Source organism: Aulonocara sp. 'chitande type north' Nkhata Bay, linkage group LG18 (genome assembly GCF_057382095.1).
Source record: "Aulonocara sp. 'chitande type north' Nkhata Bay isolate Kocher_YH1m ecotype deep benthic linkage group LG18, A_spYH_male_GT1.1, whole genome shotgun sequence".
Classification (NCBI taxonomy): Eukaryota; Metazoa; Chordata; class Actinopteri; order Cichliformes; family Cichlidae; genus Aulonocara; species Aulonocara sp. 'chitande type north' Nkhata Bay.
This window is the reverse complement of record NC_141361.1, coordinates 40386399-40400894: the sequence shown is the minus strand read 5'-3', so window position 1 is coordinate 40400894 and position 14496 is coordinate 40386399. Positions and strand designations below refer to the sequence as shown.

Below are 14496 nucleotides of genomic sequence, written 5' to 3'. Positions count from 1 at the left end.
GGAGTTTTTCCTTTCCGCTCTTGCCAAGTGCTTACTCAAAGGGGGTTGTCTGATTGTTGTCTGATTGTTGTCTGATTGCTGAGGTTTTCTTTGTATTATAAAAAGTTTCTATTTTAACATTTTGTGTTGCAGGCTTGTAGATACTACGATAAAACAGAGCACACACTGCCACAGTTAAACTGCGATGTCCAAAACAAACCATAAAAAGTAAACTGAAGAAATAAACTCATTGGCTAGATAAAGACCATATTTCACTCTTTTTTTCTTTTTCTCAAAAGTAACCGAAGCAACAGACGACTACTTTAACTTGTTTTGTTTTCCATAAGTAAAACAAGTAAAAATGCTGTGTCCACTTCGGCCTCCTCAGTCCATAACACTGAGACAGATATTGCATCTAATCATATTAAACAACACAACATTATGGTGACAGTGATTATGACGACTGTGAAGATTAAGCTTATTCCCTCTGCTCTAGCTCCACCCTCTGTAAGCCGGCACTCCCCGCTCTCAGCCAGATCTCACACTATCAGTGAATCACAAGATTGACTGACTGGCTTTTAAAACCCGTTCTTATTCATCAGACAAAGGTAAGAGCTGGTCCTTTTTTTCTTTAGAAAGCATGCATTGGTGCAAATATTTATTTTTGCATTGAAAACCGTTAATGTTAATGCTGCTGGTGTAAGTCTAGCCTTTGACACACACTGAGTAATGTCATTGTTCGGCAGATGTGGTTAACACTCAGTTACTTTGTTGTTTGGAGTTCCACAAACATGTTGTTGCATATAAATCTGTTTATGTGTGCTTCTGCATTTCTTCATTTTCTTAAATCAATTCTTATGTGTTTTCTTACTGACTTTTCAAGCCATGTCATGTTAAAAAGCATCGCCCTCTAGAGTTAAAGTTCACTTCTTTAACTGAATGTGAGCTCATCGAAACCAGTGAAGGAAGAAATGAAAGCTTTGACAACCTGAACGAATTAGCTGCCTCAGCCTAACGGGCTTCATCAGTTATATGACTGACGTAGCTTTGCTGTCATCGACCGCCCAGCTGTCTCAGCAGCTTTCAGTGTGGCATGTACTGGTGTATGAAAGCAATATATCTGGAATATTTAGTGATCGCAGTTGCTAATCAGACGGATGCATAGCAAATAAAGAATAAATACAACATTTTCCAGCACGTCTTTTTATGCACAATTGCCTGGTCTCAGTTCATGTGGGAGGCAAAATAAAATAAAAATTAGAGCAATGATATGCACAGTCTTTTAAGATTGTGACAGTGAAGCTCCTCCCACCCAGCAACATCAATGTAGCCACGTCATTTTTCTGTGGGCTGTTTAGTTGAAACTTTGCTGTCAGCTCTGTGCTGATACTTGAATGTGTTACTAAAAGAAAGACATCGTGTTGCTCATTAGAAGTTATGTAATGTAACAAATGGCTTTGAACTGGGAGTACAGACAGAACTCCAACGTTTCTGTGTTTTGACAAGCATACAAAAATGTTTGAGTAATGAGCCATAAAACAGATAAATAACGCAATCATGAGTCCATCAGCTTCTTTTGAACCAGTTACAATGTTGGCATTTAGATCATCGCTAAGCAGGAAAAAATCTTTCCCATTGTAAAAACGGTCACAGAGGATTTTGCATTTTCAGGGTCATACCAATAAAATAAATATCTAAATAATATTCATTATAAATAATAAATAAAATAAAACTTCATTGTCTTGTTTAGCTTTCATTACATTTTATTGGTTTTAGCTCACAAATGATGTCATATCTCACTCACATATATCTATATAAGCTGTCCTAAGTGTGAGTGTCAGACTCCTGGTAATCTCATCTTAATCTGATAAGTAAACTTCAGCCTAGTTTAAACTAAATGTTTGTGACAACTGTGTGCTTAAATGCATGAATCACGCTGCAGATATTCACACAGCAAAATCTCCAGTGTTAAATTAACACTAGAGAGAGTCTATATGGGTCCACTCCTCTGAGTGTTAAATACAACACTGTTGAGTGTTAAATTATGTTTATTAAATGTTTAAAAGTAACCCAGTCAGTTTTGAAGATTAACAAAGACTAACACTGAGCAGTGATGGTTTTCTAACACTGGAACATGTGACATCAAGTCAAAATGACACAAGCTTATTTAAGCTAAAGAAAACATTGTTCAAGTAGCAAAAACACTGTTGTCTACTCTGTGTGTCGCAGGCTTCCCAAAGGATGTCTGCCACCACTCAAGAAGAGGACGAAGTGCCCGCCAATCACACAGGTCAGCGACGTCACACGATAGTCTATTACAGCTGGATGCAAAACTCGGGGGATTCAGGCTATTATTGCCTTCGATGCTGTTTTGACTCGTGGTCGCCGACTCGTGGCGCTTTGCACTCGTGAAAACACGTTGCTTTGTTACACTTCTTTGTGTGTCTCCAGGTCCCAAAGGTGTCATTAATGACTGGCGAAGGTTTAAGTTGGACAGTGTGGATCAGACTGTCCCTCAGAACAAGAGAGAGCTGCTCAGACAAATGTCCAGTCCTCGAGATGATGACAAGGAGAGACTCAACAGAAAGGTGAATGGAAACATCTGGAACAATATAATCCTAGTAATGCCACAGAAAGGCATGCAAGTGTAAAAACAAGTGCAGCAGTAACATATGTTTTCTCAACTGTAGATGAGTGTTCAGGAGTATGAGTTGATCCAAGATGAGGATGAACGCTGCCTGAAACGCTACAGAAAACAGTGTATGCAGGAAATGCACGAGCGCCTGAGCTTTGGTCCCAAGTTTGAGTCCGTCCATGAACTTGAGAGCGGAGAAGCCTTCCTTGAAGTCATAGAGAAGGAACACCGGTTGACCCTGGTGGTGGTCCACATCTACCAGCATGGTGTCAAAGGTCAGGTGTTTGAGGGGGGTGCATATTCAAGTGTAGTCTCAACACGAAAACAATAAATCGATATTCACCAAACAGCCACGTACTGGACACAGTGTGGTTTGCTAACGGCTGCGGCTTCTCTGTGTTTGTCAGGCTGTGAAGAGCTGAACTCATGCCTGGACTGTTTGGCTGCTGAATACCCCAGTGTTAAATTCTGTCGCATTGACGCCGTGGCCACCGGTGCTGCCGAACGCTTCTCCTCTGAGGTTAGTGCACTGCTACTTTGCTGATGAAGAATTAGACTTTTAAATGCACTTTCAGCTCCAGAACGTGTAGCACAGAACTTTGTTTTGGGTGTAGATAGATAGAATTTTATTTTGAACGTGCAAATATAACTGAAATAACAAGAAAAGCATCTGGTTTTCATGTATATCTCTGTGTCTACACAATGTGTGTGCTTGAAGAGGAGTATGATGTCGTTACACTTGTTCTGTTCCGGCGCCCTTATTTCAAATGTCCTTATTTACAAATCAATATTCAGAGTTTGACATTATATGTTTAACTATATACAAGTCTACACATAAACACACATAAAACTATTTCAGCACGTAAACCGAAACAACAACAAACGACATTTTCTACATAAACTAAGCACCCTATGGTCAACACTAATCTATGAGCTTATTTTATATCTGTGTGACAAATACCTTAATGAACACTTTAAGCTTGGGTTACTCTGGCCTTGATCTATAAAAATGAGGACAAGTGGACAACTCAAGCCCTGCAGGGTTCCCCGGGTTCTTATTTCCATCCTGTTCCCTATACTGAAAACATTCTTTTAAAGGTTTCTTGTCCAGGAAATATTCCTGTGGCTGGGAGTTACACCGAGCACTTCCAGTTATAATGGCTACAAGCTCATTTGGAGTTTTGCTGCTATTCTTCCAGGTTCTTCCTACCCTATTGGTGTACAAGGCTGGTGAGTTACTGGGTAACTTCCTGTCTGTGACCAAACACTTCAATGAAGAGTTCTTTGCAACGGATGTTGAGGCCTTTCTCAATGAATATGGCCTCTTACCCGAGAAGGAATTTGAAGCATGTGCTGCTGATGAGGATGAGGGAGGGGAAGTGGAATAGAGCATTTATGCAGTGTGCTGGAGGGGAGCGAATACAAGTAGAAAACAGGATGGGTGCATCTGACAGTGAGGGGCAAATGAAAAGGAGAGCTGAGGAAAAGAAGTGGAAGAACAGCAGCTGGGATATACATGTTTTTAAAAAAAGCACACAACTGTGCATACAGATAAACATCCAGCAGCTCAAATGCTGAATCTATTTAGAGACTGGTAGAAGTAAACCACAGACGGCGAGCAGGTCTGTGCTGAAATACTGCTTAGCAGTGATGTCATAACTCTCCAATAAAAGATGTCTTCATCACATCCTGTCAGTGTCTGTCTGTCTTTTTTACAATCAGCAATATTCATATTTTAATGTGACGTATATGAAACATCATCCTGGACTGCAGAGGTGGGAGGGAACAAAGTACAAATACATCTGTGCTGTATTCTTCTGACAACGTTTTACTTTTACTCCGTACATTTTTAAACAAACTTCTGCACTTTCTCAAAGCAGGTTCGTTTCTTTTCTTTTGACAGACCTGAGTCATTATTTCACACTGCGCGCCTCGGTGTCTCGAAGAATTTAAGCAGTTCTGAAGGCAAAAGAAGATCCAAGCTGGTGCTAGCAAAGTGTAACTAATGAAGTCAATTTGTCTTTTGTCTTCATTTGGGTCACAAAATATAATCTGTTAATTCATGTCTATGACAGCGTTTCCCCCCTAAAGACAGTGAATCACTTTTCATGTCTGACAAGACTCCACTATAATAGACCGCAGGTGGTGACGATGAGTCGGGGCTTTCATCCTCTTTAATTATCCAGTCTGTTCTGTCATCATTACACATTAGGATTAAAAAAAGTACTTTGAAGAAGGACGGTTACATAAACCTCAGCAGGGTAAAAGAAGGAGGCGGTGTACAGGGTGCATTTAGGTCATTATGCCAATATTTCGTGGCCATACTGGACTCAAATGTTTCATTTTTTACTAAACTGATGTGTTTTTAGTGGAGCTTCTTGATTTATTGGGCAACTTCTATGAAAATACCCTCCTGCTATAAATCATCAACGCATCGACTCCTGATTAGTGCAAATATCCAGTCAATTATATGGCAGCATGGCAGGGAGTGCGAGCATTTAGACATGCAGGCATGAAGGAGAAGGGTGACTTTGAACCCTGCACGGTCTTTGGACAGGCTGTGTGACTATTTCACAAACTGCTCATATATTAGGATTTTCCTAACAACCATGTATCTGTAACAATTTATAGGGAAAGGTCAGAAAAAAAGAGAAAATATGTAGCGAGCCATATTTCTGTGGCCAAAAATAGCTTGCTAAAACTCAGATGAAAAAGGACCAGATAAGCACATTGATAAGGTTTCCAAAGCTTCTGTAACTAAATAAGGTTTTTTTGAGCTGTCATGTGGCGAAATGAAACAAACATTGACTGACTGCTTTGAGGTGATAGGAAGGCAACAGCAAGCCAAATAACTCCTACACTTCAGCAGCAGCCTTAGCAATAGAAGATCCCTCCGAGCGTTACCACTCACAGCTAAGACCAGGAAACTGAGGCTCAACAAACCTGGGAAACATAAGATTGGAAAAACGAGTTTTCATTTCTGCTGCAACTTTCAGATGTTCTGGTCAGAATTTGGTGTGAACAACATGAAAGCATGAATCCATCCTGTCTCGTGTCAACAGTTCAGGCTGCTGGTTGTGGTGGTACAATGGGTTGGAGGACATTATCTCCTCACACTTCGGTCCCCAGCTGACTGTTCATCATTTAATCACAAAGGCCTGCTGAGTGCTGTGCCGACCACAGTAACGGCTGCTTCCAGCAGGGTACCACGGCACAAAGCTCAGATCACCTGTTGGTTTTTTACAGTTTTTCTCAGTCGCTTTGGTGCTTTTCTCAGATCAAAATGAAAATTCTCAGAACCATTAGTGCAACCTCCACAGATCTTTTCACTTAATGCAAGATATTTTGACTTGAAATAAGTGAAAAAATCTACCAATGAAACAAGTGAAAATTATCTAGTTTTTCTGTAGCTTACTGGAATGTTGCTTTGTAGCTGCTTTTGTCTTATTTTAAGTGTAATGAGATATTTGACTAGAAATAAGAGAAATATACTTGGTAAGATTTTGAGTTTTTGCAGTGTACCGTGCCACTATCGAGAGCGTGCACGCCATCCCTGTGTGGTACCCTGGTTGCACAACAGCTGACAAGAAGAGGCTGCAGAGGGTCAACAGTACTGTAGAGAAGGTGATCGGCTGTCCACGCTCCTCCCTGGACTTAATTGCCAGGTTGTCTCTCCAGAGCCAGGGCACTTATAAAGGGCCACCTCCACCCTAACCACCACCTCTTCAACACCCTGCCTGCTTGAAAAAGGTTTAGATCCATCATCCCGTGGGCTGTCAGAACTCTTAATGCTAACTCAGAGTGTGAACAGACTTCTCCAATACACCCACTCTGTTGCTGCTATTGATCAACTATGTGCAATATCTCAGTCTTTCCACGTTCTGTGCAATATTTTGGTCTCAGTGGAATTACCATCCCCACCCTAAATGACCATAGCCCCTCGACCTTTATTTATTTAATATATTACATAACTGCCCTTGTATACAGCCCCACAATGTTTCAGTTTCAATGTTTCTTACGCATTGTTACGGCCCTAGTCTAGGCGTGTAGAGACGCACATAAGGCTGGAGGAGAGAGAGACAAGTACCCGCCCTGATTCCCAAGCCAAACATCCGAAACCAGCTGTGAGTAAAACAAAGGTTATTTCAAAGGTCAGGAAGCATAGCTCCAGGGTGAGCCCAGGCCAAAATAATAAACAAAACCAACTAAGTCCCGCCAGTACGGAAGAGGATTAGGGCCACTGGGAAAAAAAAAAATCTGAGAAAAAAAATTCAGGTGTCACGGTCTGGCTGGGGCAGACCATAAGTGTTCCAGAGGAGGACTCAAACGCAGACCAAAACATGGTGTGGATAAACAAAACAAGCCGTTTATTGAGACTAGCAACGAGGGTACAAAATAATAGGGCATCGGTGAAAACTAAACAATAACCTAAACTGGGTGAACTAATAACAAAACATGAAAAAGCTTAACCATAGTGAACTGACATGGATGAGCAGACGACCTGACAACAAATGACTGAAAGCACACGGACTAAATACACACAGGAGGAGGATGAGGGAAGTGGGAACACATGGGGAAACAGCTGGCACACATGAACATAATGACGTCACAGTGGGAGAGTAAAACCGAACACGATGAACACAGAAACACCAGACCTCTTCACAATAAAACAGGAAACATAAAGAGACATAGACATGACAACCCGAACTTGACAACGTAAGACACAGACATGAAACGCATGAAGAGCAGGGGAGACTTAACATAGTTGGAAACACGAGGGGGAAATAATAAGAACTAGAAACACCTAGGCATGATAACAAATGAACTTAGGAAACCTGACGGGCTTACATAAACTAAAACTCAAAACGCTGGGTCAACAGACCCAGGATCATGACATCAGGAAAAGAAGAAAAAAAAAGACGTGCCCACTTTTCCCCCCAGTCGCCCTAAACAATATATATAGTATATATTTATGTATGTACATTATGGAATGCCGTTTAGAAAAATATTATATATATATTACAATGAAAGTCTGAATATATAGAATGATCTTCTGAATATGCCAGATGCTTGGGTTTTTAGTGAATTTGGTTGTGTTCATTCAGAAAGTAAAATCAAACACACTTTTCTGTCTTACACTTTTGTGACGGTGGCATAGTCACACAATGTTGTACATAATGGCATAATACAAAAAACGACTTGAACCTTCACATGCCTCAGGTAAAGTTTTATTAAGAAAAAAATTCCTTTGTAAGGAATTCTAAGTGAAGCCATTTCTCAGGACAAATTAGGAACACAAGTTATTCAAACGTATTACAAAACTAAGCAAACTGCAACTGACCCGATGAAATCCTGCTTGGTATTCACCTATTTTTCAAAGAACGACTTCCACTCAGCTATTGCTTTCTTATATGCACTAGTGGCATCTCGATCAAGGATGGCATCAGCGATGACCTCAGTTTGTATGACAGAGAGGACCGTTGCAACACATTTCAGGTATGTTAAGTGTAAGGTGTAGCAACATGCCATCAACACCAACATTCCTTCCCAGAAATCCTCCAAGGGGAGAGTGGTCACTGCTATGTTTCCCACAGCAACAATGCTGGTTGTCCCAGCAAAAAGCAGCACTGGGGAGGAGAGAGGCTGCTTCTCCGGGTATAGCAGAGCATATACGGCAAGGCCGGGATGGTCCATTTGGTAAAGTAAATCCGTTGGGCATCTTTCTTTGCCTTTAGACAATAATTCTGATGCAAAAGAACCAAACGGGACAGGCGGGAAAAGAAAAGACAACAAAACAAAACTTCTCGGCTGTCAGTCGGTTTGTTTTCTTTCCAAGTCAATGAACATCCTTCTCTTTTGTTGGTGGTTCGTTCTTCTGACCTCTCCTTATCCTGGTCACATGTCTCCACTTACCTTTCACATGCAGTGATGCAGGACACGTGGCGTGCAGAGACCATCTCTAAAGACCTCACAGTGATTTAAGGGCACCATGCATCCAGGACAGTGACAGATCTCCTCACAGACTGTACAGCTGACAGCTGTTTTACAACCCGGCCCAGGCGTCTCGTCTCTGATTGGTTCTTTATGTTTAAAAACTTCAGCGACAAATGGAGTGACCTCTTCATTCTTCATGTTGTCATGTTTCTCTAGAGTTTCATCTCTCTGTGTTTTACTGCAGTGAATCTGATTCTTTCTTGCAGATTTTGGATGCAGGCTGTCAGTCTGATACTTTGCTTTAACATTTTAAATGCTGCTCTTGGCTTTGGAGGTGCAGTTTCTTTCAGGAAGGCTGTGAACTCTTACATTCCTCTCTCTGAGCTCAAAATTTAGTTTCAGGTATTTTTCTTTCTTATCTTCAAGCTGGCCGTTATTAAACAGGAAGTGAACAGACCGATTCTTCTCATTTTTGGCACATTTAAGTTTTGCACCTTCAGGAGCTTAAATGTATTTTTAGGTTTTCTTCCATCTGAGTGTGATGAGAGCTATAATTTTTTCCTTACATATCGTTACAAAGAATTTACACTGAATCAAAGACGTACATCAGTCGGTCACCCAGTCGATTGTCTGTCGCCTTCATCGCCAGACCCACTGCACTAACTTCATGAACTCCATCCAACAAGTCCATCATGTTCAGTCCCTCTGGAGTCTCCATATCCAGGAGTGTTGATGATGGCCAGAGAGCAGGGCAGAGTTTCATCTTCAAAATCAAAGATCTCGTACAGGATCACACCTGATGTCTGACTTCTTTTCTCCTCCTCTACAATCCTAAACCAGACTTCATCCTCCCACTTCACTCCCATCGTGTAGTTGAGCAGAGTGTTGACCAGAGCAGATTTAAGCCACAAGTAAGATGGTTTTATTTGTCTTGTCTTGATTTTTTTCTCCAACAGTCATTCTGTGACCCACACAAACATGTGGTCACAACTGTAAATTCAGCGTTGTTACATATGGAGGTAATTGCGCATGTTTCACTTTGCTGCTGTAATGAGGTTCACAAAGTTTTGTGTCACAAGAGAGTGCCATATCACTTTGGACAGTAGAGGGCAGCAGAGTGCCTTGGGACTGAGTTGTGTGCACAGATGAACACTGTGATGTTTAGTCTTTCATAATTTAAGATGTTTAGGATGTGAAGTGTATTACACTGTATTTACATGAGCTATTCCAGCTCTGCCAACCTAATAGCTATGCTACGTGCCTGAGTAATGGTGGATGCTATTGTCTTTTAGCAATAACACCCGCCTCCATATGAAGCTCTGATCCAGTTGTGTTTACAGTTCCTGTACACTTGTGTAACTTTGTCTTCATTGCAAGTGTTGTTTTTGGGTAGCGTGTGTGTAAAATGTTCCAAGGTTACATCGTTCATGACGCATAATTTGAAATTATTTATGTTTATTTTACTCCAAGATGTGGTGTGTGTATTGTTTATGGGGTTAACCTTCTTCTAAAATCTGGTGTTATTTCAATATTTCTGTCCAACTATTTCACGTTGTGTTTGAGCACAACTTGTTGGAAATACCGTTTACTCCTTTTGTTTTATTTTAATTTGTAGGAAAATAATACAACGTCCGCTTTGTTCCGCGTACGCACAGATGGGCCTTGATGAAGCACAATTTCACCTCAGCGCTTCCTTATTGGGAAAATCTGCACAAGTGCTCCCTCTACAGGGAGGAAGTCTGCCCTGCTATAGAGTCTCTGCCCTGATGTGGGAAAATGAGAAATTGAGCACAAAGATAAGGCTGTTGAAACACAACACCATCACCATCCCTAAAACACACTGTTCTCTTTCATTTTAACAATCTGTTTAACAGAATAAAACAACTATTTCTAATGGTAAATAAAAGTCACAAAACATCATAATTTCAACTGGGCAAAGTTGAGTGTTATAGGATGGTTAATTCGCCCTTATTTCCATTGAAAAGGTCCCCAGCAGTTTGTTCTGAAGGAAGGAATTAAGTTCAAATAAATGGAAGATATTTAATAGGGTGGAGGAGCTGTGTTTCCATATGAAATAAACTGAAAGACCAGAAAACTGGACAAAGGTATGCAATACAATACAAAATATACAAGTGATGTACTAAAACACAGCTAGATCCAAACTGTATGACTGACATGTAAAAATAAATAACTAATTATGTGTGTGTGTGTGTGTGTGGGCGGGGTATCCTGAGAACTGAGTATTACAGTTTTTACCGAATGCCTAAACCCTAACTGTGATTCCTGTAGCACAATTTCTAAAACTATTCAGACATATAGCAAAACCACTCACTGAGTTTGCAAAACTAAAAGCACAAAAACTGCTTTGCACTCAGTTTGCAATTTTGTAACACACACTTTGCAAGACTGTAGGCACAATTCACTGCACAACACTCAATTACCAAATTTCCAACACACTCCTAGCAAAAGTATACACATGTATGGCTATCATTAACTCTAATTTGCCAACTGTCTGGCACACTTTCACATGTGAAAACTTTTTTAGATAATTAGTTCACTTTGCAATCAGCCTAAGCACTATAATACAGGTAAGCTGTGTGTGCGGAGTACAATGGAGGGAGCAGAAAGAGTGAGAAGTAGAGGAGGCCGAGGACGTGGAGGTGAAGAAGTAGGATGAAGAGGACGACAAGGACAAGGAGGAGCAAGAGGAAGACGAGGAGGGGGCAGAGGAAGCATGTTCACTGCAGACCAAGTAACCCATATAGTCATTATGGCGATTGCAAATAATCCTATACTTGGAAATAAACACTTGTGTTTGTTTTGATGTGTTTGAATAAACACCAGTACTTGAAGTTTGGATCCCTCTATGCTTATGGATCTATGACAGAAGTAGCTCAAACTGACATAGCCTACCTTGTGCACAGAGAAAGCAAAAGCCAGATGTGTTTTGTATTCATACCATCAGTGTGCAGTTGGCGCATTGTGTGCTTAGTAGATGATGGCTTGTGTGTACTGTTTGATACGGAAACACCATTTTTACGAAGGTGTGAAGGGTTAATCTAGCTGTGTTTGCTTTTGCAAGAGAACTACAATGTTTTGATGATTGGGTGACAGGTTTTCTTATTTGTGTGAAGAGTTTTGCAAAATTAGCCAATAGTTACAAAAAATGTGCTTAAGCAATCAGAAGAAACTGTAAAACTGCCAAACATCTCATTGTGAAAGGAAGACAGTAAAGTCCTCAGGTGGCCGTTCAAGAATGCACAGTCTGTAATTCCATCATCAGTCTTTCTTGCAGTAACATCCGGCACCAGCTGCAGACGAGACAACGTGACTGAAGTATATGCATACATATTTATATATATATATATATATAAATATGTATATATATATATATATATATATATAATATATATATATATATATATATATATAATATATATATATATATATATAATATATATATATATATATATTATATATATAATATATATATATATATATATTATATATATATATATATTATATATATATAATATATATATATATATATAATATATATTATATATATATATTATATATATATATATATATATATATATATATATTATATATATATATATATATATATATATATATATATATATATATATATATATATATATATATATATATATATATATATATAATATTCTGTAACTCTGTAACTTCTGTCGGTGCTGTGCTTTTTTGGAAATCGAATTTCCCAGAGGAACCCACCCGAGGGATTAATAAAGTTCTATCTAATTTGCAATGGACCCCCCTGCAGTTCACCTTCTGGAATCGGGGTGGATGACGCTCTCATCTACCTGTTACACCGATCCCTCTCTCACCTAGAGCAGGCAGGGATGTTTTTTGGCTTCTCCAGTGCTTTCTACACCATCCAGCCTGCACTACTGAGGGAAGCTGGAGGGAGCCAGAGAGCCAATGGTACCTACAGAAGTTGATGTTGATGATACAGCCATCATCGGATGTGTATCACACAGGAAAGAACAGGAATATAGAGGGGTCATCAGTGACCGTTTTGGCTGGTGTGAGACCAAGACAAAGGATATGGTCATACACTTCAGGAGGAAGTCACCCCCTATAACACTGGTGAAAATCTAAGGAAAAGACATTGAGATAGTGAACTCTTGTCCTATGCACGGACAGGGACAGGAGCAGGACTGACAAACTGGTGTGGAGGTCTAGCTCTGTGCTGGGATGTCCTCTGGAGTTTGTGGAGGCGGTGGGTGAGAGGAGGATGTTAGTGCAGTTGACATCCATCATGAACAACCCACATCACCCTATGCATGAGTCTCAAGTGTGCTGAGCAGCTCCTATAGTCAGAGACTGAAACACCGTCGCTGCAGGAAGGAGCGCTTTTGCAAATCATTCATCTCAACAGCAGTTAGACTCTAAAACTTCTCAATCACTCTGTCATGCATAATCCACCTTTTATATGTATGGACGTGTGCAGGTATATGTATACATATGCAGTGTTGGGGAGTAACGGAATACATGTAATACCATTACGTATTTAAAATACAAAATATGAGTAACTGTATTCCGTTACAGTTTAAAAAGATGGTAATCAGAATACAGTTACTTTGTTGAAATGAAGGGATTACACAGCGGTCTTTTTCTGTTTCATGTGTCCCCTCTCTATTTTTGGTTTCCACGCCGGAACAAAACAGGCATTAAGAGGCTCTAAGTCCTGTGTCTCAATCCCGCGGCCCATGTCACCTCTACTTGCAGTCTGCATAATGATGTGACAAAATAGTTTTCAAAAGTTTGAAAATTATTTAATAAGAAGGCAATAGGCAGAGCATACCCCTAAAGCATGTAGCCTCGTGGGCAGTGTAGCCCAGCTGTAAGTAAGCTATTAAGACTTCGTGTTTTCCTCTGAAACAACAAGCTCTGTTGCAGCAGCCTTTCAACGCCTCTCTCTGTCTCTGCTAGCAAAGTCGACCCAGACAACAAAGTAAAGCTAGTTTTCAGCTATGAGCCCGACATGAACCTGACGTATTAGCCAGAGGTCCCTTTACTACGGTTCGGAGCCGCGGACCTGTTTTATATACGAGATCGCTGCAAAAAGTGCAGCCTGACCTAATGTGCACCTACTGTTACTCAGTTATATTAAGATTTAAACATCTAGTTGGTGTTGGTGTGGAGAGTAACCTTCAGTAACAGTAACAAATCACACAGCAATAGGACATTCATGTAGTTGTAAAAAGCACGATAATATATAAAGAAATCCAAAGTATTCAGAATATGTTACTCTTATTGAGTAATGTAATGTAACGGAATACATTACAAAATACGTTTTGGGGCATGTAATCTGTAATCTGTAGTGGAATACGCTTTAAAAGTAACCTTCCCAACACTGCCAACCACCTACAGTGAAGTTGGGAGAGGACTCAAATGACTTGGGGGGGTAAACGCCATCCAGTCCTGGTGTTTACTTCGGAATCTACAACTCATCTTTGGAGACTTAGTTTGTCCAAATGATCAGCACTGGTATTTGCTACTGCTGTGGCTGGTGCATATTGTGTTTTCACCAGTGTTATCAAAAGGTATCACTATTTTCTTGAAACACCTGATCACCGAACACCACAGGTTTGTTTCCACACAAGAAGCTGCTACCAAAGCATCACTTCATGGTGCATTATACTCAAAACAGGACCATTTTTGCATAGCTGATTCATGCGGTATGAAGCGAAACACAGCTTCTTTACAAAACAATTGAAAAGTTTAAAAAATGTAACTAAAACTATAAAACAATCAATAAAACATCAAAGTGATTTTGCTTCCAGGTGGCGGACATTTGACCCCAGGAGACTGACCACTGGACCAGGTAAAATGCTTTCTTGAAATACATCTTGCAGATTTAGTTGTTTGTATAAAAGTCCGATGTGCAAAGCCAGTTTTTC

The 14496-nt window shown here is 40.1% G+C and overlaps 1 protein-coding gene and 1 pseudogene across 1 annotated transcript; one reads left to right on the top strand and one right to left on the bottom strand.

Annotated features, from left to right (window-relative positions):
- Nucleotides 1-447: 447 nt before the first annotated feature.
- Nucleotides 448-4301, top strand: LOC147309234 (phosducin-like). Its single transcript, XM_086272656.1, has 6 exons — nt 448-587; nt 2209-2269; nt 2431-2567; nt 2670-2889; nt 3022-3134; nt 3814-4301. The coding sequence occupies exons 2-6, from the start codon at nt 2221-2223 to the stop codon at nt 4000-4002; spliced, it is 708 nt and encodes a 235-aa protein (XP_086128782.1). The 5' UTR covers nt 448-587; nt 2209-2220; the 3' UTR covers nt 4003-4301.
- Nucleotides 4302-8760: 4459 nt separating this feature from the next.
- On the bottom strand, nt 8761-9414 carry LOC147309233 (uncharacterized; annotated as a pseudogene).
- Between the last annotated feature and the right edge of the window lie 5082 nt (nt 9415-14496).